This window comes from Phaseolus vulgaris, chromosome 8, assembly GCF_051622355.1.
Source record: "Phaseolus vulgaris cultivar YP4 chromosome 8, ASM5162235v1, whole genome shotgun sequence".
In the NCBI taxonomy this organism is placed as follows: Eukaryota; Viridiplantae; Streptophyta; class Magnoliopsida; order Fabales; family Fabaceae; genus Phaseolus; species Phaseolus vulgaris.
In genome coordinates this window covers 11,089,541-11,115,974 of record NC_143505.1, presented here as the reverse complement: position 1 = coordinate 11,115,974, position 26,434 = coordinate 11,089,541, and the positions used below count along the sequence as shown (strand labels likewise).

Here is a 26,434-nt window from a genome sequence, read left to right as displayed (position 1 = left end):
TTAAAGAATATTTTTTCATTAATTTCCTTTATGTTATGATAATACAATAATAATGTTTTGATATACAACATATATCATGTCTTCTTAAAGGCAGTTATTCTTTTGATTGCACTTTCACTATGTTTTCTAATATTAGTTTTTTTTAAATAAAATTATACAAGTGAATGAAAAATATAAAAATTTAACTGATTTTCTTAAAAACATTAATGATATAGAATCCAGATATAGAATCCAACCGAACACAAACAAATATAGGGAAAGAGTGTTGATAAGGTAAAATGTCTAAGAATTGACACACTCAGACGAACCAAATCATGAGTTAGTTGAGATTCTCACGTCGAACAAAAACCAAAAGGATCACGTTAATTTTCACTCGTGTGTATATTTATATAATTATTTGAAATTTGTAAGTAAACTAAATTTAACTTGTGCAGAAAATTATTTTATTTTTTAAAATATTATTAAAAAGAAGCTACTTAAAACATGTCATTAAAGAATGTTTTTTCATTAATTCCCTCTATGTTATGGTAATACAATAATAATGTTTTGATATAGAAGATATATCATGTCTTCTTAAAGGCAATTATTCTTTTGATTGCACTTTCTCTATGTTTTCTAATATTAGTTTCTTTAAATAAAATTATACAAATCAATGGAAAATAAAAAAATTTAAGTGATTTTCTTAAAAACATTAATGGTATTGAAGCATCCAACAAGACATAAGCGTAGAAAGGGAAAGAGGGTTGCAAAGGCAAAATGTCCGAGAATGAGTTAGTTGAGATTCTCGCATCGAACAAGAAGCAAAAGGACCACGTCAATTTTCACTCGTGTGTATATTTATATAATTATTTAAAATTTGTACATAACTAAAATTTACTCTTGCAGAAAATTATTTTATTTTTTAAAATATTCTTAGAAAGAAACTACTTAAAACATATCATTAAAGAATGTTTTTTCATTAATCCCTCTATGTTATGGTAATACAATAATAATATTTTGACATAGAATGAAGTTATTCTTTTTATTCCACTTTCTCTATGTTTTCTAATATTAATATTAGTTTGTTTATATAAAATTATACAAATCAATCAATGAAAAATATAAAAATTTAACTGATTTTTTAAAAAACATTAATAATATAGAAGCATCCAACAAGACATATACACTGAAACAGAAAGAGTGTTGCTAAGGCAAAATGTCCGAGAATTTAGTGTAGCCACTCACTTAGACAAACCAAAGCATGAGTTAGTTGAGATTCTCACATCGAAAAAAAAGCAAAAGGACCACATTAATTTTCACTCGTGTGTATATTTATATAATTATTTGAAATTTGTATATAAACTAAATTTAACTTGTGCAGAAAATTATTTTATTTTTTAAAATTTTCTTAAAAAGAAGCTACTTGAAACATATCATTAAAGAATATTTTCTCATTAATTCCCTCCAATAATAATGTTTTGATATAGAAGATATATCATGTCTTCTTAAAGGCATTTATTCTTTTGATTGCACTTGTCTATGTTTTCTAATATTAGTTTCTTTAACTGATTTTCTTAAAAACATTAATGATATAGAAGCATCCAATACAACACATGTCACGCAAAGAAAGAGAAAGAGTGTTGCTATGGCAAAATGTTTGAGAATTGAGTGTTGTCACTCCCTTAAACAAAATAAACCAAGTTAAGATTCTCACATCAAACAAAAAAAACAAAAGGACCATCAATTTTCACTCGTATGTATATTTATATAATTATTTGAAATTTGTAAATAAACTAAATTTAACTTGTGTAGAAAATTATTTTATTTTTTTAAAATATTCTTAGAAAGAAGTTACTTAAAACATATCATTAAAAAATGTTTTTCATTAATTCCCTCTTTAAAAGTTCGAGAATTGAGTATAGCCACTCACTTAACAAATTAAGCATGAGTTAGTTGAGATTTTCAAACAAAATGAAAAAGACCAGGTCTCGTGTGTTTATTTTTAGCATGCATGCTTTAAAGTGCCACAAACTCCTCTAACTCCTGTACTATAAAATGAACCCCACTTTCACTCTCATAACACAACAATTTCACAACAACATCTATTTACTACAAAGGAATACACCTTGTTTCTTTGCGTGTGACTTCACTCCACCAACATCAACTGCCATGGCTCTCAACATCTCTTGCTCCAAGGCCATTCTAGGAACTCATGTTCCTATGTCTGTTCCTAAGTCTGCTCACAACACACCCAATTTTTTCTTCACTGCCATCGACAGAAAGGGTTGCAACTTTGCCTTCCCAAAACTTGTTCAAAACCAGGGTCTTTTCCCACTTCACTCTGTGCCATCCGAAACTATGGTCCTTTCCTTTTTCACATCTTTTTGCTTTCTTCCTTTGTTTTAATTGTCTAATGATGGATATTGGTTTTGACCTTGCATGTGTTTCTAAAAATTCTCCATTAGATTAAACTTACAACTTCTTTCTCATATTTGGAGAAACTTGTTATGAAATCAAACTTTCTGAATTAGTCTCTGTCAAGAGACAAACAAAAACTAGTCTGATTGCTAAATAACATTTAATCCTGGTTTGCATGACATGATGCAGGTGGATTTGGACAATTTGGTGCTTCAAACTGAAGAAAAACCAAGTGAGTTTTCTAAGTCTTGGCAAACATCCTATAAGATCTTTCTACCAAATATATATATTCTGTCTAAGTAGCTATCTAAAAAATGTCCATTTGTGTGGTGCAGAGGAACCAAAGATCATTAATGTCAAATTTCAGTTGCATCAGAAATGTCGTTTTGAGGAACAATTTATGGTAGTTGGTAATGATCCAATGTTTGGCTCATGGAACCCTGCAAAAGCCATACCAATGAGCTGGTCAGAAGGGCATGTGTGGACAGCAGAGATGGTGAGTCTTATTGTTACTATTATTAAAATCTTTTCAAATTATGGAAATTTTTGTGTGACTAAAAGGTTTGGGTATTATTGCCACATTTGATGCAATTAGGCTGTACCTGCTGGAAAATTCCAGTACAAAATCATCTTGAAAACAAGAAATGGTGACATTATGTGGCAGCCAGGGCCAGACAGATTTGTTCAGACTTGGGAAGCTATGAACAGAATCACTATTTCTGAGGATTGGGAAAATGCTAGACTTCAGAAAGTAACAGATGATAATGAAGTTGTTTCCACCAAGACATCAGAGGAAGATAAAGCTGATCAGGCAGATAAGGATTCCCAGAAAAAGTCTGAAATTTCCAATGTGGCTGAGAATTTGGATACTGCAAAAGAGAACCAGAAATCCGATGCTTCAAGGTCATGAAGAACAACACTCTTTAGAGGCCATTGCTGAATTTTGTTTCCTTCAACACACAAAGTATTATGATCTGCGGCTACAATCAAAGCTCCAATTAGTCTTGAGCTAGTTATTTCCATTCTTCTCATATTATTACTATTTTTTGTTAGTCAAAATAAGTGTCTCACTTCAATTCTATGTTCACATGTCTTCATCAATCAAATTTATTTATTTACTTTCATCCTTTTCTCCTTTTTCTTTTCTTCTTTCTTTTTCTTACATATTCTTCTTCTCTGCTTCTCTTTAGCTCTCTCGCTCCTCCAAACTTCTTTCTACTTTTGTTTCTCATTTTCTTAACACACCCTTCATAAAAAAAATAGAGTATAGAACAGTTATATTTTATCATAATTGAATTTTAAGGTCATTTTTATAAAATATCTCTACTCTTAAATTTGTTTAACTATAATGGTAAGTTTTTTTAGTTTTGTTTACCCTATCATATGAAAAATAGTATTTTTCTTAACTCTTGTGCTTTGATTTTTGTTTTTTATTCTAGTGATGATTTTTCCTAAGTTCCTAAAAGTATTGGTGCATTCTATACTCCCTTTTAGGGTTAAACAATTTCTAAATAAAGAAAATTATTTTCATTTATTAGCGCAATTGAATATGTGTATGGAGTATTATTGTTCTTGAAATGGTGCATCATTATGTGAGGGTTTTACACTTGAACTTTGGTTTTATCAAATTGAATGGTAGTAGTTATGCTTTAAGCATGTTTATTTTGTGTGCATTTTTAATTTGATGGAATGACTGGAATTTGTAGTTTATGAATTGAAATTGATTTTAAAATATTATATATAGTTTTTAATTTTGTACGATTCATCTGTCTATAAACAAAAGTTAATTAATTCTAGACTTATTCACTCACTAAATTTTGATGCGCTTAATAGATTTAAATACACTTGATTGGGATTGTGATAATTCTTTTTTATTTCATTTTATTGATGTATTTTTTTATTTTATTTTATGATATATTAAAATTGGATTAATTAGGTCACACACCTAAAGATAATATGTTATTCTAGTTTGTGATTTATAACTATATTATCATAATCAAATATTATTATAATCAGACACTAAAGATAATATGTTACTTTTAATGTATAACTTATAAATATACAATCTTATATTAAACATATTATAAATGAAGTGTAAGCTACCACTTGCATTTAATCCAAACTAAATAACCTAACATTCCAATAATCTAAAGACTTAAACCCATCGACCTAAAGGTGATCCAATAAGGACGTTATGAATTTGTTACTAAAATTTTCTGAGTCAATTGAATATGTAAAAATTTAAATTTCTAGTATTACATTTAACTATTATTATTACATTTTGGTACTTTGTAATGTCTTTTTTAACTAAATTTCTCTATAAATACGACACTTGAACTCACTTAATTTACTAATTTAAAGTCACTTCATTATTTAAACCAGAACAGTAACATTGAATATATTAACCTACAATTGAAAAAAAAAATATCATGATTTTCTTAATTATATATTAAGACATAAGATAGTAAGAAGTTAAAAAAAAGTTCTTCCACACTCAAATACACAAATATTGATGCAATATATTTATTCCAACCTATTAAATTATAAATCAACGTCCTTAAAATATCATACATTAATCTCTAATGATACATGTTTGATATGAATCTTTTAACCAATATCTATTTGATTGGTTAATTTAATTAGATTATGATTTAATTATTTATATTTATATAATAATCTTAATTCTTATAACTTCAACATTATACAAAGCTTTAGACAATTAAAGGTAAAACTACTTTCATATTATTTAACATTTATAAAAAAAAGTTTAGTTGAACAAGTTATTTTCCTATGTTTTTTATTCTCTTGTGAACTAGCTTGACAATCCTAAACTAACTTCAAGTTAATCCCTCGAAAAACATTAAAACCTCATAATTCCTTAAATAATTTGTAACAAAATATCCGCTAAAAAAAGTCATAAAGCTTGCAACTAATTTAGTCTATCGTGTGGGATGGATAAGATAACCCCATTTATATCATTTCATTTATATAATTTATAGAAATTGATAGAATAAGTATACTAAGTATACAAAGTAACAAATAGATGTATTAGTCATGCTAGTTCCTTATTTAGGAATTGAAAGAAAAAGGGCCATTTTAACTCAGTGGTAGAGTAACGCCATGATCAGGCGTAAGTCATCGGTTCAAATCTTGATAGCAAATATCCATATAAACTATTATTATAACATTTAAATATTAGAAAAAACTATTTAGACATATATAGATAAAACTTTTTCTCCCCTTTTCAAACCCTGTAAATCTTTACATTTTTACATAATACTAAGTCCTTAATTTTCACAAATTTTCCAACCAAATTTTTGGATTACTTTATATGTTGATTATTTTATGCATTGGTCAATATCGGACGAGTCAGTCTCAATCTTGGTAACCGACCGACTGAGTCAACACCTTAAGATACATAATAAATGACAACAATAATAATTACAAGAACACTTAATGAGTCGCAAAAACATCTATGACAAATTAGCTAAATACTAATTAACCAAGAGATTATACAAATATTCTTTAGATATTTCAACATACCTATATACCAATATATCCTCTAAGGATCACGATGCACATCAGTGAATAACTGATATCCAGCACATCACAACAAGGACTCATAACCAACACTATAAATAAACTTTCTCCAAATGTGTAAAGTACGTTTTTAATCAGTTTACAAACATATATTCTTTACACATAATACTTATCTTGAGGTCGATTCTAACCGAACACAAACATTTGAAGGAAGAGATTCTAAGAAAGGAATAAAGAGATCACTAACACACTACTAACACACTAGCAATTGTACGATAAAAGGTCATCTTTGCTACACTTTATATTTTTAATAAATCATATATATCCACAATTTCTTAATTAAGAAATAAGAAACAAAAATTTAAAATACTGAAGGACGAATTTAGTCTATTATGCATATAAAACTTAAATGGGCTAAAATTTACTTTAATTGGATGTTTAGTTTATTACAAGATACTAATAGCTTAAACTTGATTGAATTTTCTTTAAATACCAACTTGTAAGTTAATCATCCCATCATTAACCTAATTATTGACTAATACAAAAAAAAACTCGATCACCTCCTACTGTAAATTTCCCCTATCGCACGTTTATTATCACATTCTATCTTCTCTTTCTTACCTAAATTTACTCATTGAATAATTGTTTTTTTAACGTTTTACACAGTACACAACATACCGACACATCAAAGTTCACTCGAGAAATTTAAAAATTTCTTCTCTTTATCCTAGTTTTTACCACATCCAATAAAAATCCTTCAAAATAAATAACTTCTCAATCTTCTAACTAAAAAATTAATTTTATATCCTAAATTCTTAAAAACTTAACCAAATTTTCAGAGAAACATTATATTTTGAATATTTTAAATGGAAAATTTTGTAAATTGGTCATCTTAATCTATAAAAAGACCCAATGTAGGTCGTCACAAGAAGACCTATGTTTAACTGAGAAAAACACCCCTTAAAAAGAGACTCAAACTCTTAACCGATTACTAGTCACGTAATGAACCCAAAAGATCAAAAGATTATACGAATATCTCAGGATACTAATTGCAGTGATTACTAAAAATATTAATCAGTCAAATCAGAAGACACCAATGCTTAAGAAAGGATAAATTATTTTCTTGTAATTAATATTCCAACTATACTGAAAAGGGTGCTACACAAACATTCTGTAAATGAGGAAAATAGTAGGGCAAAAAAAAAATGCCCTTCCCGATGACAGAATTTTGCCAAGGAAATTTACCTTGGCATATCTACAACCGCTATCCACAGATATTACAGGAGCAAATTACATCAAAAACCCTTTTGCGTGCAAAATGATAATGTGCCGTCCGGAAAATTCAAAAGCCCCTTTTCCAGTTGCTTCACCGACGGTAAATACTTCATCTTCCAACTTTTTCATTCCTTCAATCGTTTATTGGAAACAGAAGCCATTCTGAAAGTAAACAAAAAAAACTAAGCATGGACACCCCTTATGATATAAAATACTCACTCCTAAAACCAAACTTCTGGAGTAACAAATCATTAAATTTAGATATAGATCCAAAAAGTTTATTGAAGGGCGTGATAAAGACACCATTATATATTCTGGAGGAAAAAAATAAACAAAAAATCGAGGAAAAACATGAGATACAAGAGTTCAAAACGAAAAATTCATGCTTTCACACTTTCAGATAAAATCTTATTTTAAATTACCTCGGGGAGCTGATACGCTTTTCCATTTGTTGATTAATGGCATTAGGTGTACTTGATCTAGTCTCAGCATCCGAAGCCTGAAAATCATAGTGAATTGATACAAATAATTAAATCCACGTGAGAAGTTAGGAAATTCAGAGATGACCTAGCATATCAACTTTTTCCCCTTAGTGGTATAAAGCCAACACACAATAAAAATTCCAGAAAACAACCTAGTGCAAGTACTATCAAGCGGCACCAATTATTTTAGTCTGTACAAATTCCACATGTCAAACCTTAGACCAACTGTTATGAAAAATAATTAAAAGAATAACATAAACTTCTGGAAAAAAATAATTGATTACTTGTTTTCCAACTGAACTGGAAGGCAACAATGAGAGACATGCAATAGCAACAATATGGTTCAAATGAGAAGGGTGTACTTGGATAATGGGTAGATACCAGGGACTAACCACCAAGCCATTACCTTTTAAGCCGGAACTTAAGAAGCCTGTCTAAGACAGCAGTACCAGACGTGAAGCCAGTTCACTCCCCATTCAGTGATTTAGCCTTCACATTGATGCTACACAATTCCATAAACGATGTGATTTCTCTAAACAACCACTTTCATCTGGAATTTCTAGTCCACATACCCCCCTTATCCAAGCATCACCTATTTCCTTAAATAAACAAGTCAAGTCAACTACCAAAAACATTACGAAAACCCACCTCAGAAGCATTTTCTCTAGGCACTCCATCTTCTCTTCGCAGTTCATTGGATTCAGGATTGACCACATCCCACAAGAAACCATTGTCACGTCCAAGAGAAAGCTTGTCAAATTCTCTATCAACGACTCTACACTGAGGCTCCACATGCGCCACATACTTCTCTGTAATTCCATACACCAAAAAAGCATTCAGAACTTACTATAATTCCAATAAAGGGTAAAAAGTTAGTTAGAGTTGTAACAATGACTTAGCATGGACAAACGTAGTTGATAAACCAGAATGCATCCACCAGTGTCATGCAGAGAAGCAATTCCTCAAGTCCAGACAAGAAAATAAAGTAAAGAATATTTACTTCTTGAACCAAGTATGCTGATATTTTCTACCCTTACATTTAACATACGCTGGAACATTGGGTACCATAAGATATTCTTGAACTGACTCCTAATTGTTCAACTTGCCTCAAAAATCAATGCGTATAATTTCACAAACCATTAAAAATAAAGAATCTCAGAACTATTCTACATGCATGCATAGTGATGGAATGCAAGGGGAGATTCAAATACTTGTTGTCAGGCAACAAGTAAAAGCTATCACTATATTATATTGACAGTGTTACCTGCTAAGCTGCGAAGGGCATTCTCAGCAGCTTGTTGTTGAGCATCCTTCCTTGTCCTACCCATACCAACACCTATTTTCTCACCAGTAAATAGTACCTAAACCCAGTCACAAGACAAATTTACAACACAGGCTATGAATCAATTAAAAGAGATAAGAACATAACTACTTCAGATCCATGGGTAACAAATAACCATATAACAAATCTAGTTTAATAACACAGATCAACTACTGCATATAATAGTATAACACAACTCATACTAAATAAGAAAAGAGTACTGCAAATAAGAATAATTGTTCACATGACATGCATACACAAGCATATAATAACAAAAAAAAAAGAATAGAAAGGAAATTTCACTGACCTCAACTGAAAACTGCAAGTCTTTGCTGGTGCTTAGAATAGACTTAAACTCAACCTTTAAAGGAAAAACATATTAATGCAGTTCAAGAAAAACAAACAAAAATATTATCAGTTAGGTGCAGAAGCCATGCACACCTTTGAGTTACACCGCCTCCCAATTTCCTGCAGCACTTGAATGGACAGAGGTGGTAATAAGTTCAATTTTCCAGCTTCATTTTGAAGATCTTTACTATTAGAAGATGCATGATTCTGAGATATCCCATCCTCTGCAGAATGTTGGGTCAATAACACAACACAGAAAAAAGCAATAATTATAGGCAAATAAAATAATGCAAATGTGAAGTCCAGAAACTAGCTTGTCCATAATATATGGTATATTTTCACACACAATTCAGCATACATAACAAGAGTATCAAATACAACTTAAAGACTTGAATCAGAATATATTACAAAAATACACTTTACCTGATAGCAGAGACTTAGATGGAGCATTCTGCCTCGGCAAATCAGAAACAGAAGTTGCCTGCGTATAAGCAATATTTCAAATCAGGAAAATTTACAGTATTCCAAAGAACACTTAAAACATAGTACAAAATAAAAATTGGGAGGCAACAGAATGTTTGTTGACAAACCTCTTCAGTCTTAAGTTGTGATGCTTGTTGGTGTACGACATTGGAAGGTGAACCTATGACACTATGAGAAAACGGTTTCAGTTGAGCCTGATGCTTATCGGACTTTACTAGACTAGATTCTTTACCAGATGCTATAGACCAATTATTTGTTTGAGTTCTGCTGGTTATATCATCTTCTACCAACCCACCTCCAAATGACTGTGGCATTAAAGATGCTGATGCTTGATTGGGTGGCCTAGATATCAGAGGAGGTTCAGCTGAAATTTGACCTCTTATATCTGGTCCATGTCTCATGCCTAGAACACCTTTTCGCATGTCATAATCTCGATCAACAGAGCTGGCTTCATGTTTGACCGGGGGTCCAAGCAAACCAGGTTCTGAAACAAGGTTGGTAAAGATTACATCAAAAGAAGGCATATAGTTTCGAATGTACAATGTAGAAATCCTAACAGCATACGATGTTCCATACTCAGTGACGGAATCAGTATTCTTGAAGATCCAGGGCCAGTGACACTTGAAATAATACCAGCAGTAGGCTGAGAGGCCTCATGTCTAAACTCAACACTGTTTGCCATGGGTTGGGTGACCATGTCAACAGGAAATTTATCACCCTGATAAGAATAATACAATAAATAAAGGGATAATTATTGTAGTATCTACAAATGTTCCGTGCACTTAAATACCAACATTCATCACACGGACAAGAAATCCCCTACCAATATTTACTGGAAAGGTTGAGAAAACATTGCTATAACGAGATCAGAAATATTAGATTGAAAACCAAGGAAACTTACAGGTTGACTTAACCTCCGTTCAACTTCTGCACCATTGATTCCTTCACTGAGTGGGGCATTAGTATTACCATTTGGCACATCCTGTCATCCAGTGAACATGGTGATATTAGAGCAACAAACAAATCAGAATCTTCAACAGCAATATAAAGGCACATCATCCTAGATGGCAAGTTATCATCAATAACTAGAAAAAGCATATCTTCCAGTGTAATACCTCCGACATCAAGTAGTTGCTCACATCTGGAGGGTGAGGTAAAATTCCAATATCATCTTCAAAGAAGATTTCAGCAATTCTTTGTAATAAACTCTCATCAAACTCTCTGAGAACATGGCAAAGTAATTCTTAGTCATAGTGGGAAGTATATTTGAGCTAGTGAAACTAAATATCACAACTTACTTGAAAAAACAACCTCTGACATTGCATGCAACATTTCTCGCTACACATAGGACTGGGACAGCATTGGCCGTCTAATAAAAAAAATACTAAAGTTAAAGTCTCTACCATGGATACTTAGAAGAAAAAATATTTTTTTGCAATAATAAACCTGTACCTCTGCTTGAGGAGCATAATAAGGAGTAAATGCAGGAACAACATGAACCCTAGGCTGGTCCTTGTCTTCCCAAACCTTTGACCGGTCATCAATCACCATTGCCATTTTGGGATGGCACATGCCATCTTGGAAAACATTTGGCAGAGATTTGCGGGAGCCTGAAAATGAATTGCAGCCAAGAAGAAATTATCCACAACATGACACAATAAAGCACAAACGAAGTTGTGCAATTTGTATTTGTTCCATAACCAAAAATACAAAATAGAACAATTTATTTGAAGAGGTTGTTTCATTTCAAAAATTGTGCGAAAAATGTATCATGTTAAAGAAAGATTATTTACAGAAGGTTCAAATAGTTAGGTACAAAAGAGAATCATACCCGATTTGACACAAATAACACGTTCAAGGATTTGCTTTGGACCTATAAGATGTGCCTCGGGATCGAGAAGCCTCCACATTTCCAAAGCATAATCCCTTTCAGCCATAGTACAAACATATACTTCAAACCGCTTGCGTCCTTTTGCAGTTAAATAGCATCTTAGATCCTCCCATGCTGGTCGTAATCTCACTAATACACTAGTATCACGTATCTGTAAAAAAAACAAGCAGACTCAAATTCCCTACATGCCAAAAGGCTTCCAAACACAACTACACCAATTAGGTGCAACTACTAACTACATTGCACGCTTACAGATTCATAGGAAAAGAAGTCAAGTTTATACTTCGTTTATTATCTAGAGAGATGGGATGAAGATGAATTAGAATGCTTAACTACAACAAAACTAAACAAAGTCAATCCACTAAGAAACTAAAACCCTGCCCAAGTGCATTGATAGCATATACATTCATAACAAGGATAAGCATATGCAGGAATCAGTAGCCACCAAGCAATTTAATCAATAATAGAAATGTAAAATTAAGACTCAAATGCCTTAGAGCCTTTGCCACTCAGCTTATTTAGCTCATTACTTAATTTTTGTAACTCAACAGATAATTTGAAGGTACATTTACACAGGCAAACAAATAAGCAAAAGCTGAAACTGTAAATAAGAAGGAATCAACACAAAGTATTAAACCACAATAACTCTTAAATGGCCAATCATCTAAAATACGAGATGAAAGAAAGCATAAAATATCAAATACCAATAATGATGTAATTATTTGTCTCTCCCCTATAAAGGTAATAAAACATTCCTAATTCCGCCAAAAAACTACCGAGCAAAACTATACTCTTCAAACCCAAATCTCTGAAAGCGTTCATTTATGAGTAAAGCAGTAATGAAGTAGATAAATATATAAACCAGTTGAAAACCTATGCTTATCCGAGTCAAAGCTGTTTGTCTTCCCAATGTTTACCCCATTCAATTTTGCTGTGTGACCCAGAATCAAACATAAGGACAGGTTTGCAAAAAATTATTCAAGAAGATTTACAACTCTCCCCAACTCCCATTTCATTCTTCATCAATTTCCAAACCATTTAAACGGTTTAAATTGCAGTTGCGTTGTGCTCTACTACAGCCCAATGCAATCCACAAGCAAAGCACAATGCAGTTGTAGTGTTGCAAACGTCAGAACCGAGAACACCCACGTTACACAATCCGTTTCACCATTTCAATCCCATCAAACAGTTTTAAAAAATTAACCACATCAGCACACTACACATCCCATAATCAGACACCTCAAACTTCAACTATTAATTTTCATCGATTCGAAAAACCCCAAATTTAAACCCTAAAACCGCCATCGAGCAATCTCAAACCACCACTTAACTCCATAAGAAATAACCCCAAAACCCAAACTAACCAACAACTAAAACCAAACACAAACACATACAAAGTTCTCATTGAGCGACTATAGTCTTAAGTTAATAGTAACAGTCAATAAATAACCATAAAGGCACAAACCTCAGGATTGATGCGAGTGAGTACAATATTCTTATCTTGCAGCCTAACAACCGGACGAATCAGTTTCTCGTGGCTACCGGAATGCGGCAGCACCTCCTCCATCTGAACCTTATACACCTTCCCGTTATCCATCACGCAATCGCTCTCCGCAAACTGCTTCAGCAGCAACCGGTCCTCCAGGTAGCGCTTAAGCTCCGCCGACATCCCTTGCACCCGCAACGGGTCGATCTCGCGTGAAAGCCAAACCCTCAAGGCCTCAATCCTATCCTCAAACGACTTCATCGTGTTCGCAACGATGAGAGTCTCGTCCAAATCGAACACAATCGCCAGACACCGCAGGTTCAGCATCCCCAAACACGCGTGGTAGAGTCCTACAGGAACCGCGAAGCACCAGAAGCACGGGAACTTCTTCCTTTTGCTCGGCATCGAAACGAGGTGAATCTCCTCGTCATTTACCAGCACCACCGCCGTCTAAAACGCACAGTTTTGTCAGAAACACTAAAATTGCAGAAAATAAAAGCTTCATTTACTCATTTCGCGCATTTAATTTCTTGATTTTAACCTTCATTTCGTAGAAGCAACTGGCGTGGATGGAGGTTAGTTCCTTTTGCTCTGCGACGACTGAGGAATCGAGCTTGCAGCGGACGTTGAATGCGGCAATGGTTTGGAGGATCGACAGCGGAGGGCAGCGCTCGCTCTTGGCACTGAAGTGGTGGATGCGAATCTCGTTGTTGGGGAAGCGGAAGTTGTGAAACGGCGTCGTCGGAGAAACATCAAGTTCGCCAACGTGCTTGTCGCCATCGTAGACCTCATGTTTGAACCCTAAACGATTCATCACTCGCGCGCAGAACGCTTCCGAGTATCGGAAACTGAAACGACGACAGTGGAGACAAAACGCAAAGCAGGTAGGAGAATGCTCAGGAGACGAGAGTTTCGCGCAGATTCGCGAATGCCATTTTCTTCTTCCGGTGTTTGGTTCTTCTAATCATCGGAGATACTCTTGCAGAGTCACAAACACTCCCTCTCTCTATTACAGTCTCTGAGACTCAGACCATTCTCTCACACACACTCTCTCTCTTCTTTCTCTCTCTAGCCTGCGTTTTCAAACTATCACAGCGCTTCCATATATATAGCCAGAAAGAGGGGTTCGGTTGAACAGGAAACGTGGATGTTGTGTGAGATTACGGATATACCCCGATTAGCTTCCCGGGAGATGTTAAAATTACACGGGTGGGGACAAATTACGAGACCCTCTGGGACACGTTGCACTACCATCCACCGTTAATCGTACAAAGAAGAGGGTTACGTATCGTACTATTTATAACCTCACTTTACACTAAACATCTCTTTCAATTCTCTCTCCTATACGCTACTTGAAAACATAAATTTTAGTGTAAAAAGACATTTTGCTTATAAAAGTTTACGACATTTTCATCTTATAAATGGTTTCCTTTAACTTTCTAATTCTTTTTATTTAAATATGTAAATTGAACAATTTATTTTTATTTTTAAATATACTTTAATATTATCACTTAAATAACACTTTAAATATAATCAATGCATTATATTAACGAATTGCCCTGAAAGACTTATAATTTTATTATTTTTAAACATTAATACATTTTTATGAACTAATTTATTTTTCTGATTACTTTGCCTTATTTCATTTTAAATGGGTGAAATGGTAAATATTTCTTTAAAAATCAAATATAACAAAATTATTCAATTATGTCTTAATTAAGAAAGTTAGTTAATATTTCCTGTGTCTTAACTTATAAAATTTATGGTCTTGAATGATATATTAGTTATTTTTTAAAATATCTTTAATTAATTTACATATTTTTATTAAAAAATAACCAATATTTAAAATAAATGGATAAATTTTCTCTTTCAATCTTATTTGAGAATCTACTACTTCTTTATATTAAAATAATATAAATTATTTAATAATTTATTATTTTCAACTAATTTTATTAAAGTGGTTGAATTAGTTAAAAATGGAGACAGGTATCATTTAATTTTACTAATAATACTTAAAAAAATAAAATTCTAAAGATTGAAACTTGGTATCATGAATAAGAAATTTTCCTTGAAAATGGAATATTGTAAAGGGTATGTTTATCATTAATTATAAGATAAAAATAATTAAATTTTAATTATATTTAACTCCAATTTTTTCTTATGATTAAATTTAAATTATTAGAAAAATACGATAAAATTTAAAATAAAGTACACTTAGTACTAGGAAAATGTTAATTTTTTATAAATTTGAAATTTCAAAACTTTGTTTCTTTCGTTCGATTTACTTTTATAATTTAACATTCTTGAAAATTAATATTTTTCTAAAAAAAAAATAGCTATGTTTCACGCATAATTGTTTTCATCATAGAAGGTTAAAAAAAATACTCCAGTCAAATATTATATTACTTTTATTAAATCATTTTATCTGATAAATAGATTAACCATAAAATAAAAAGGCTAGTAATGAAATAGGATATTTTCAATTTTGTATATATTTTGAAGGGACAAAATAGATTCCGGAAAAAAAAAATAGTAAGTAAAACATTGTAAAGGTAAACAAATTGCAATTGTAGCATATATAAACTAATGAGCATAACTAAATCAAATTCTATAAAAAAAAAAAACTAATTAAGTATAATTTGGTTAAACTAAATTTAAAATAGTTCCAACAAGTTGACCTGAAATTTTTAAAATTTTAAAAAGTTTAAAAAAGTGTTTAGTTTAGTTTTTTAAGAAATATAGATCATTTGTTATAATTTAGTTTAGCTTAATTGTTTTTTAATTTAGTTTTTGTGTACTTTTATGCATGTTTAAACTTATACAATGCAATTAAATTTGTATACTTCTACTACAGGACTTCGTGCAAAACAAAAAATAATATATTACAATAAACAAAGAGACTTAAAGAATTAAAACATTAATTATGTCAATACAAGCAAGTATCCATAGAAACATATTAAACTGAAATCAATACGCACCTCAATGTATAATCACAGAAATTGTCCCAAAAATAAATTTCAGTGCAATAAAATATGATAGCAATATTAATTTAATCATTATCTGTGTAATGAACTTTTAATGTGATAGCAATAATTAATTGTGACAAATATGATCAAAACTATAATTAATGCTTGGTTAAATGTAATTTAGTCATTTGTAGGTGTAATGAAATTTTAATTCCCATCAAAGTGCTTTTTTATTGATGTTTTTTCCTTACCTCTATCCATTTCACAACTTACTAGCAAATTAATCAACAGAGCCTTTTACAAATATAAATCAGATAAAAGAAAAGGGTAGTTATTTTGTATGTATATGTTAACAAATATAAATACACATTCTAATTCCATAGAACAATAATATAATTGTTTTTCAAGCTACACAAACTACAACATTTTCTTAAAAAATTAATCTTATTATTTTACATCTAACATAAATTACTAATTTGATGTATCATCTCCTCTTTGTTAAAAAGTAGTTTTTTTAAACATAGTGATTTCTAAATTTTCATATCTTTCATACTCTTATAAATTAAAGAATTTTACAGTCTGGCTTCCTGAGCAAAATTTGTATTGATGCTAGTGGCCTTGAGGTTGATCGCGAAAAGTTTTTTTTGACATTAACTCATATGTAGCATATCTCTCAAACTTCATACATCTTATAACAAGTGTTTAGCATAGTGTTTTGCCCATAAGAAATATTGGGTTAAGTTTTTACTATATATATATAACATTTCTCCTTTGAGATAATCCCTTGTAGGTAATTTATTTTTATCCCACAAACTTTTAAAACTATGATGTACTTCATGGTTTATATTATGTTAAGTTGATATGAGAGTATGCTCATCTTTAGATTCAAACATTCATATCCAATTGTCTTTCTCGTCTTTGTATAATTTTATTTATTTTAATTGAATTAACATGTTTTACATCATCTCTTTCCAAACAAATAGGTTCATATGTTATTCAAACTTTTATTTTTTATGATTTTCTTTTGATTCTCTTATGTCACTCATTTTTTCCTATTTTTGTGTTTGAAATTATATATAACATCTTGAACTTTTGTACTAGCCTATTTTCTTTCAGCCTTACTTTCGATCAAAACATTCTATTTGCTCTGTCGCTCTACCTCTTACTAATCTCTCTCTCAAATTACTTTCATCCTACATTTTTTTTCTTGGATACTTCCACCAAAATGAAGATTTGGAGTTCCTTTTAGAACTAGAGAGATTCCTCATGTCACCATACTTAGAAATAAGTATCTTACACCATAGAAATTTAGTCACATTTCATATCAACCATCTTTGTTTTTCAAGTACAACTTCATTGAACATTTTGATGTTTTTAACCCCTAATTCCCCCACATACCTTTGGTGTAAAAAAGCTCTAAAACTATTTTTAAAAGGTAAGCTTGACATAAATTCATAACACCTCAAAATATTGTAATGATGATATCTCAACCTTGTTCTTTTCTATTTTATATGTTATAAATAACTTCTTATCAATAACACCCTTCAAGAGTACACTAAATCTCTCTCTTACCTCTATATATGACCTTGTTTGCCACTACTACACTCTGCATCAAATTCATCCCATCAAAAGACACTTTGTGACTCATCTAACATGTCTTTAGCCTTCCAATTAAATATTTTGTCACTATCTTGTATACTCATCTCACTAATGACATAGGTTTGTACTTACCTAATCCTTGTTGATTTTCTTTTTTTGGAATAAGAGAAATAAATGAATGTTTGTCTCCTCAAGGATATGGGTTTGTACTTACCTAATCCTTATTTCTTTTCCTTTAATCTTTTTCCAAATTTTTCTTTAGTGTATGACCACTTCTACCTTGTACATGCAACTTTATCCAACAACATTGTACACACTTTTCAAACCTCTTATCTTCCAACTAGCAGTCGAGGACTTACACATCTGATTTAAAAATACTTAGGCAAAATCTAATACTCTCAATATTTACCAACATTCTATCTATTCTAGTTCTTACCTTCCCATTTTACCTATATTAGGTAAATGTTCTTTCCATTATTGGTAGTGTCGTTCATTTTCATAATTATGACAAACTCATTAAACCCCCTTCTCTCCCTCCTATCATAATTCGTTCTACTTTTTACTCTTCTCTCACTAGATCTTCTTACACAATTGAAGTCACCCACAAGGAACCATATTTTTGAACTACTAACTATATTCCTCTTTTTTAATTATTTCCACATTACTTTCTTATGTTCATACTTACAAAAGGAGTATACATTTAGAATTGCTATCCTTACCCTTTTTAATTCCCTCACCCTCTAGCATGTGAACCCATTTCCCAAGAAGGCATCTTATACTCCAAACGATTGTTTATCCCATATGCATAACATTCCTCCTGTTGTATTTTTTCCAGGAGTTGCTCTCCACAAAACCTTTTTTTCACCTTATAGACTCTAGCATAGACAAAATCTACATATGCACATATTATTATGATATTAATTCTATTATTCTTCTCATTTTAATTGTCCTCCCAACATTTTAATATTATATGATATTTATTGAAACCCTGGACAATATAACCCTAGTGAAATCTCTTCCAAAAGAGTTTTGATGATAATAGACACTTGTGTGAACTAATAATATACATGATATATTGTCATGAGCCTGATAATGTGTGTTTTGTGCTAGCTTTAGATCATCAAGTGGAGACTTGCAACATCAGATGGTCTAGCAGTAGTTATATCCATGTTTAATCATATTTTGAAATCAAAGCGCGTAATAAAAATTTGTAATAACAAATGTTTTTAAAATATCGATAAAATATCTTTAGAAATAATAAACACTCATACACATCATAATAAGATATCCTGAAAAAGAATCTTTCTTTATATAGAAAAAAAATATAACCTTACAAAGTTCATATTTCAACAATGCAAAGGAATTGAAAGAAATGTGATACACTTTAATTTGCATACAAATCTTATAGTTGTTATATTTATTATGTGTTTTTAAATTGTTTTAAAAGAAGCTCCTTCAAATCAAAACTTTGCATATCAAGCTTTCAGTCAATGATGAAATTCAAGAGATCCAATGTAAGATCAACATAAGACTTATAAGAAGTCATCAAGATGAAGAAGAAAAACACAACAAGAAAATACACATACAAGTGTTATACAACCTTCAATGATCATTAGATTCTAAGTGTTCTTTGTGGGTGAGTGAAATCTAGGTAATTTCTCACTTTGTGAAGTTGCCCAATGAGCTTAAATTGACCTCTCTTTGAGAATTCTTTTTTTTTTATCTGCGAGGTCTTAGTTTCATGGAGAGATTAAGACATTTTAATAGGAGTGATTTGCGTACTCATATAATTAATAGTAATTTGTGTGTTCGTGTAAATAAAAGTAACTTAGTTACTCATGCAATAATTTATTTAATCAATGGAATCTCTTAAGCAATTATCTTAAGGGAAAATTGGACATAGTCCATAAATTTAGGTGAACCAATATAAATTTGTGTTGTTCTATTTTTAAGTTGTTTATTCGAGAAGTGGTCTAGTTTACTTTTTCGCGATTAGAGTTTAAGAGTTTTATTCAATCCTCCATCTTCTCTTTGTAAAGTCTTTTGTCTAAATAAGTCTCCCTTAAGTTTATTTTACAAGAAACCTTTTTTAAGATTTGAAAGTTTATTTTGAAAAACGAAACATTTTCTTCATATCTCTAAAAATTATGCCACATATTTCTTTCTTCTATTATAAAAAATAATATGGATTCTTCTTCTCCAACAAGAAATTTCATCATATAACATATATATTTTCAATCATATACATTTTTTAAGTTGTTTTGTTAGTCCAATTTTTATAACTTAATAACTAATCAAAGTTTAACATGTGAAAAAAAACTATATTTTAAATTTAAATTAAATCATCGAATCCTCATGTTGCACCTTTTTACAAAAATAAATTAAATTAAATCATTTAATGTATATTATATTTGTTACTGATTTATTATTTATCATGTGCGGTATTATAGATGAATTTTACAAATACTTAATTCTCTGTTTGTTTCTGTTCATTTACTATAGTCGAAAAAAGATTTGCGGGAACATTTGTGTTTGTTTCTATAAATTGGTAGAGATTTGCAAGCGGAGAAATGCGTTGATGGCTTGAAATGTGTTCTTTGCATATAAGCAAAGAAACTTCATAAAACAGAGGAGAAGTAACATCTATTTTTCCTACGTTTATTTTTTTAATTTTTAAAACATAACCAAATTTAAAAAACAAAAGGATAAATAAATTTACATAATTTTTAATTCTAAAAAATAATTTTATAAATATAAAAATATAAATATTTTATTATATGTATTTATAATAAAAATAAATATTTTTTTTACATCAAATATGTTAATTAACTAAAATCTACACAAAAAATATCTTATATTTTATTATTTAAATATTTTTAAAGATAAAAATAAATTTGTAAACTTACATTTTACATATTTTTAAAAAATTAAAAATTCTCCTACAATCATTATAACACTCACTAACTTGAATAAATTTTCTTCTTAAATTCACTCTAACATACATTAATCTAAACAACCCCACTTTCTTTACACTTTCATTTTAAATAACTTCAAATCCACTCCCTCAAATCTTCTCCTCAATCCAAATATAACTAAATTAATGAAAACTTGAAGAATCAATTAAGTCAAAATGAAATCAAATATTATTAATTAAAAAAATTATGTTACTTTCTGATTTGCTATATAAATTAAAGTTGAATGCACTTTTTATTTGATTCAAACTTTTCTATTAGAATGTTAGTTAGATTTAAACAATTTTGGTATACTTGATTTTTTTTCAATAATTATATTTTAATTAAAAACAACAACATTTTTGCAATTTAGGAGCATCTCGTTTAGTCCGTTATGTGATATATTAAAAAATAAATACATCTAAGACGCAGATTATTCAAAACGTATTATTTTTAATACCAATTGTGAAAAAAAACATGTGTTAAATAGGTTGACCTACTTATATATCTAACTTTAGGTATAACTCATTTCAAATTTTGGTATGTATATATATCACTTCCTTACTTTGATCCTTATTCATGTAAAATATTTTTAATTTGATTCTAATACATGTTGTAAATTTTGAATTTGGTCCCTTTTATATATATATACATAAATTAACCTATAATGATAAAATAAAAATGATAAGAATTAAAGGTATATTAGATATTGGGATGAAATTAAGAATATATTAAACCAATTAAAACTCTAATAAACTCTACATACTTATTTTCTTTGTACTATCGTTTGTTGCATTTAAAACCTAGGCCAACCTACATACTCTCTAAAACTTTGGACAAAAATAAAATGCAACTTCATGAATATGAAATTGACATCAAATATAAGACAAATCAACATGTATCACAAGTAGTATTCAAATTTTTGTTAATCAAACAAAATTTTGCTACTTCTCATTGCACTCTATCAACTGCAACAAACAATTTTTTGTCCTATACAGTTAGAATAACTGGGGAATAAATGATAATATTAGTAAAAATGAAATTGTTGAAATTAAGTAAAAAACGTTAAATGTGAGATGAATTTATATTATTAATAATTATTTTATTTATTATTTCAATATTTATTATTATTATAATAAAAAACATAAATATTTTATTAATATTTACAGTATAACTTATTGTATAAATATTGATAAAATATTTACGTTACAATCCATTATGTGATTGTATCTTTCTCATCATTTTTGTATAAAAAAAATCTCTTTCTTGATATTTATATTTTCTGCACCTTTCATAAAACAAAACGCACAGATCAGTTCTATCTTTTTGGGAGAGAATAAAAATTACAAATATGAGAACGTTGGTGTGTGAGTGGACAAATAACACAGTATATTCACACATTTGTTTAGAAAGGTCACTCAGAACATGTTTGAACTAAGTTTTTATGAAATTTTGCGAGAAAAATAAAATAAAGTTCTTCTTAAATAAAATTTAATTTGTATATAATTCATTTACAAAAATTCTATCATATAATTTCTCTAAATTTTTATTTTTAACTTCTACATAACTAAATTTTAGCTTAAGTAAAAAAATTCATATTTCTTTCTCTTATTTCTTATCATCATCCAAACAATATTTAAATCCTAATATACTCATATGAGAGTGACAAGAAAAATGTAGACTGTATGAAAAACCCTTTTGAGGGCTTTTAAGATTAGTTTTTTTGTTTTTTCATTATCTCCTAATATTCATTGATATATTCTTTTATCATATCATAATTTATTTTCAAAATTACCTTGGAATTATATTATATAAATAATTATTAGCGTTGGACATTTTATCACACGTCAATCTTATCAATATATTGTAATATATCATAAATTGAAACTTGTTTCTATTTTGGTTTCTTTGCCTATTTTTTTCTAGGCTTGTCTTTTTAGTTTTTTTCTTTGTTTGGTAATATATTAGACCTTTTATTATATTTTAGAAGCGTGAACAATATAGATCTTATTTTTCATATCTATTTTTTTCTTATTTTTTCACTAGTTTTTTCGTTCATCCTTGTTCAAGCGTTTTTGATTTTTCTGTCTTCAAAGGTGCTATCTTCATCTTCTTTCATTTGACTCACAACAAATTTTCTTACTTTGTTGTGGTCACTTTCGTATTATGGTATCATAGCTTTGTCTTTCTCCATTTTTTAGTCTAATTTCTTTTAATTATTGTTTACATTTTTTTTTGTAGATATGGTGGAAGAACATTTGGCACAAAGTTTTTCTACCTCCATCCTAATGAGAATCTTGTTGCTCCTCTCGTTTGACATGTTCTCAACGAGACAAACTATCACTCGTGAAAACAATTTCGTCATCACGATACTTAGTGCTAAAAACAAGGTTGAATTCGTTCTTGGTACCACTTCTAGACTAAAAGGCCTGATCATTCTTTCTCTGCATGGAGTCATTGCAACAATGTGGTTGTTTCGTGGTTGGTCCACTTCGTCTCTCTCCCTATAAGGCAAAGCATAATATGGATGAATATAACTCTTGACATATGGAATGATCGAAAAACAAGAAACTCCCAAGGAGACCTCTCTCGGATTTTAGATTTACAAATGGAAGCGTCTTCTCTGAGTCAAAGTGCCATTTCTATTACAATTTTTTTACCAAGTTAAGAATAATTTGGAATGAGCTTGAGAATTTAGACTTGATATGATCTGCTCTTATTAAATTAAGTGCACTTGTTTTGTCTCGTCTATAATCTCTCAAAGAAAACAAGAAGACCAAGCCATACAATTTCTTCGTGGCTTGAATGATCAATATAATAACATCAAATCACATGTGCTTCTTTTGGAACTATTCCCCAATAACCAAAATATTTTCTTTTGTGGCTAAGAAAAACGTCAAATGAATAGTAATCTCTTAGTTTCAAATATTAATATTGTTAATCCTAGTGTTAACAATAATATTGTGTCTTGTCACATGTTCCTTTTCTGGAAAAAATGGTCATAGTGAAGTCACTTTTTGTCGAAAAATGGTTTTCCAGATAGTAATTTTTTTTTTCAAGAATAGTGGTAATAGAAAAGTTTGTACTCAATGTGGTAGAAACATCTGGTAAGTGTCATATTTCATATTAAAATATAGATACTTATGGATATTAATTGATAAAATTGTTAGAATATATGACCTTAATCAAGAGGGGGGGGGTGAATTGTTTATGAAAGATTTTCGTAAACTTTGAAGATATAATGAAGTTCAAAGCAGAATCATAGATATAGAAATTCATAAAACAATCAATTAAAGCTATTTAAGTTGATTAACAGAAAATCAACCGGTTGTTTTTGCGATTCAACCAATGTTTATATCAGCAGAATTAAAAACAACTTAAAAGCAGAATTAAATGAGTACAGGGTAAGAGAAAAACACACAAGCAATTTATACTGGTTCACTCTTATCCCAAGAGCTACATCCAGTCCTGAGAAACCATTGGGTATCTATTATGCAATCAAAATCCAGATTACAAACACACCACCAAAGAAGTGACCTTGAACACCTCAAGTCACACACTTCCTTTGGCACACAAACACCACAGAAATCAGAACACCCTTTGATTCTGCACTTACACACCAATGTTCAGAAATACAATAGATTCAGAAAGGATTACACCTGATGAAGATCAAATCAAAATATTACAACAATCCTATTCCATTTCTTTGAGAAAACCCAAAAGCTTTAATGCAAATCTTGAAAACTCAAATCTGTTTTCACACTTTCACAAATGTCTCAAAACTGTTATCCAACTTTAAGAGAGTATAACAACCTCTTTAAATACTCCAAAAGCTGTTAAAAACATTTAAAGTAGGAGCCTATTCAGTTAGAAAACATTTAAAGCTGATTTGCAAACATAAAAAAAAATTTGTTATGAATTTTCAACAAACAATCGGTTGAATTCACGAAACAACCGATTGAATTGGTTTGACAACAAAGTCAACCAAGTCAAACAACTTCAAACCCTTGTCAAAAACATCTAAGTGTTAAACAACAGATTGAAACGACAAAACAACAAGTTGTTTTTCCACTTCTTCATAAAACAATCTTTTTCAAAAAGGTTTTGATTCCAAACTATTTTAGATTCAAACAAAGAGTGGATTACACATCATTCTACCCAAAACCCACCCACACAAACAACAACTCCAACCCTTCATCAAACACCATGGATTTGGAGACATCAAAGCTTCAAGATCATCCTTGATCAACAAAAATAACTATAATATAAGCCCTAATATATGAATTTAAATTTTTTTACATATTTTGTGTAAGAACTATTTATTCCCAAATTTGTGTGTTAATTTCAGGATTCTAGGGAAAAAATGGAGATGAAAGAGAAAAAGGAGAATATACAAAGATAAAAAAAAGAGAAAGTTAGAATGCTCAAACACTCGCCTCGCGAGCTCAGCAACCCAAGCGAGATCACTTCAGAGACGTTGGACTTGTTTTCGTCCAACTCGCCCAGACAAACCCAATCACGCCCATACGAGAAGTCACTTAGCCCAATCCCAACTAGGTTAAATATGAGGCGTGTGACACAACCCTAGACATCAATTGTGACAATAGAAGGTGTTAGAAAACCCTAGAGGAGGTAACCGTCAAGGAGAAACATCATGGATCTTCTTTCTTGTTTTCCATGCTTGTAATGACCAACATGAGTGACTAATTCTACTGTTTGCGATTGAGAGTAATTTGTTCAAAACTTTTATGTATTATTGAGGTGGTATTTAAATATAATATTTTGTTCTTGATTGTTTGATTGATATTGTCATTTTATTCATAAAGCTTGTTTACCATGATTTTGATCCTTAGATTTGACTGAAAAGTACTTCCAAGTTTCTGACCTAAAGGATAATGCTTAACATATTTGAATGTTAGGAATAAATTTGAAATGTTAATTGCTATCAACATTTAATCATAACGATAAAGAGTTTTTATAAATATGTGAGGAATTGATATTTAGAAGACTCTCTTAATAATTTTATATGCGAGAAATCGATATAAATGAATTTTATATGAGCATTAACATCAATTAAAGGATAACATATTGTTATGTTTTTCAAACTACAAAAGAGTAAGAAGGATGAACCCCAATCCAGATTTTCCAATGTGAACCAACAAACTCTTTACTTTGCTTTCTTTATAATTCTTGCAATCACACATAATAAACTTCCAACAAACTTTATTATTTTGTTTTCTATTTAGTGAATCTTATACTTGATAAGTCAATTATTCCTTGTGGGTTCGATATTCGTCCTTAGAGACAAATTATTACTTATGACGTGGTACACTTGCCGTAAAAAAAGTCATCAACGCCTATACCATATTCTTGTTATTAGAAACATGGACACCCTCTAAGTCACATGCTTTGTGGTACTAAACCCTCTCAGATTAACAATAACACTTTTATTGATGGAAACTTCCCTGAGAAAAATAAAAAAGGTCATGAAATTGGAGATATTCGCATAATGCCACAACAATAACATATTCTCGTTGATATCTTCAAATAGAATGCAAGCAACATAGTCTCAGAAGTCTATAACAAGATTCTCTATTTACCTGGGAGATTCTCTCATATCTTGAAAATAAAAAAATAGTAGACTATCTCCAAAAGCTCTTTAGAGGTTGAATACCATGCTTTTGCAACCATCACT

The 26,434-nt window shown here is 30.3% G+C and overlaps 2 protein-coding genes across 8 annotated transcripts; one reads left to right on the top strand and one right to left on the bottom strand.

The window, feature by feature from the left end:
* Positions 1–2,039: 2,039 nt before the first annotated feature.
* Positions 2,040–3,521, top strand: LOC137823573 (Carbohydrate-binding-like fold). Its single transcript, XM_068628761.2, has 4 exons — positions 2,040–2,340; positions 2,587–2,629; positions 2,733–2,893; positions 2,993–3,521. Exons 1-4 carry the CDS (start codon positions 2,149–2,151, stop codon positions 3,305–3,307), a joined length of 711 nt encoding a protein of 236 aa, XP_068484862.1. The 5' UTR covers positions 2,040–2,148; the 3' UTR covers positions 3,308–3,521.
* A 3,516-nt stretch (positions 3,522–7,037) lies between these two features.
* On the bottom strand, positions 7,038–14,306 carry CPL2 (carboxyl-terminal domain (ctd) phosphatase-like 2). Of its 7 annotated transcripts, XR_016514634.1 has the most exons (18): positions 13,765–14,306; positions 13,203–13,673; positions 11,678–11,888; positions 11,299–11,456; positions 11,145–11,215; positions 10,962–11,067; positions 10,748–10,828; positions 10,423–10,564; positions 10,142–10,330; positions 9,954–10,014; positions 9,787–9,844; positions 9,457–9,587; positions 9,323–9,376; positions 8,959–9,055; positions 8,343–8,503; positions 8,101–8,196; positions 7,635–7,711; positions 7,038–7,374 (listed from the first exon to the last, which is right to left on the bottom strand). XR_016514634.1 is itself a non-coding variant. In XM_068628759.2 (16 exons), the coding sequence occupies exons 1-16, from the start codon at positions 14,035–14,037 to the stop codon at positions 7,338–7,340; spliced, it is 2,517 nt and encodes an 838-aa protein (XP_068484860.1). In that variant the 5' UTR covers positions 14,038–14,306; the 3' UTR covers positions 7,038–7,337. The 7 variants fall into 7 exon arrangements, 2 of the variants coding, with proteins under 2 accessions (XP_068484860.1, XP_068484861.1); XR_011083147.2 differs by having other exon boundaries at positions 9,954–10,330; positions 10,411–10,564; XR_011083148.2 differs by having other exon boundaries at positions 9,954–10,330.
* Between the last annotated feature and the right edge of the window lie 12,128 nt (positions 14,307–26,434).

Excerpts from the sequence above, each read along its gene's own strand:
- LOC137823573 (XM_068628761.2), top strand. The coding sequence starts at position 2,149 with ATGGCTCTCAACATCTCTTGCTCCAAGGCCATTCTAGGAACTCATGTT. Across the intron at positions 2,630-2,732 it reads TCAAACTGAAGAAAAACCAA|AGGAACCAAAGATCATTAAT; the intron begins GTGAGTTTTCTA and ends TGTGTGGTGCAG. Across the intron at positions 2,894-2,992 it reads ATGTGTGGACAGCAGAGATG|GCTGTACCTGCTGGAAAATT; the intron begins GTGAGTCTTATT and ends TGATGCAATTAG.
- CPL2 (XM_068628759.2), bottom strand. The coding sequence starts at position 14,037 with ATGAATCGTTTAGGGTTCAAACATGAGGTCTACGATGGCGACAAGCAC. Across the intron at positions 11,216-11,298 it reads ATTATGCTCCTCAAGCAGAG|ACGGCCAATGCTGTCCCAGT; the intron begins GTACAGGTTTAT and ends TTTTTTTATTAG. Across the intron at positions 10,565-10,747 it reads AACGGAGGTTAAGTCAACCT|GGTGATAAATTTCCTGTTGA; the intron begins GTAAGTTTCCTT and ends TATTCTTATCAG.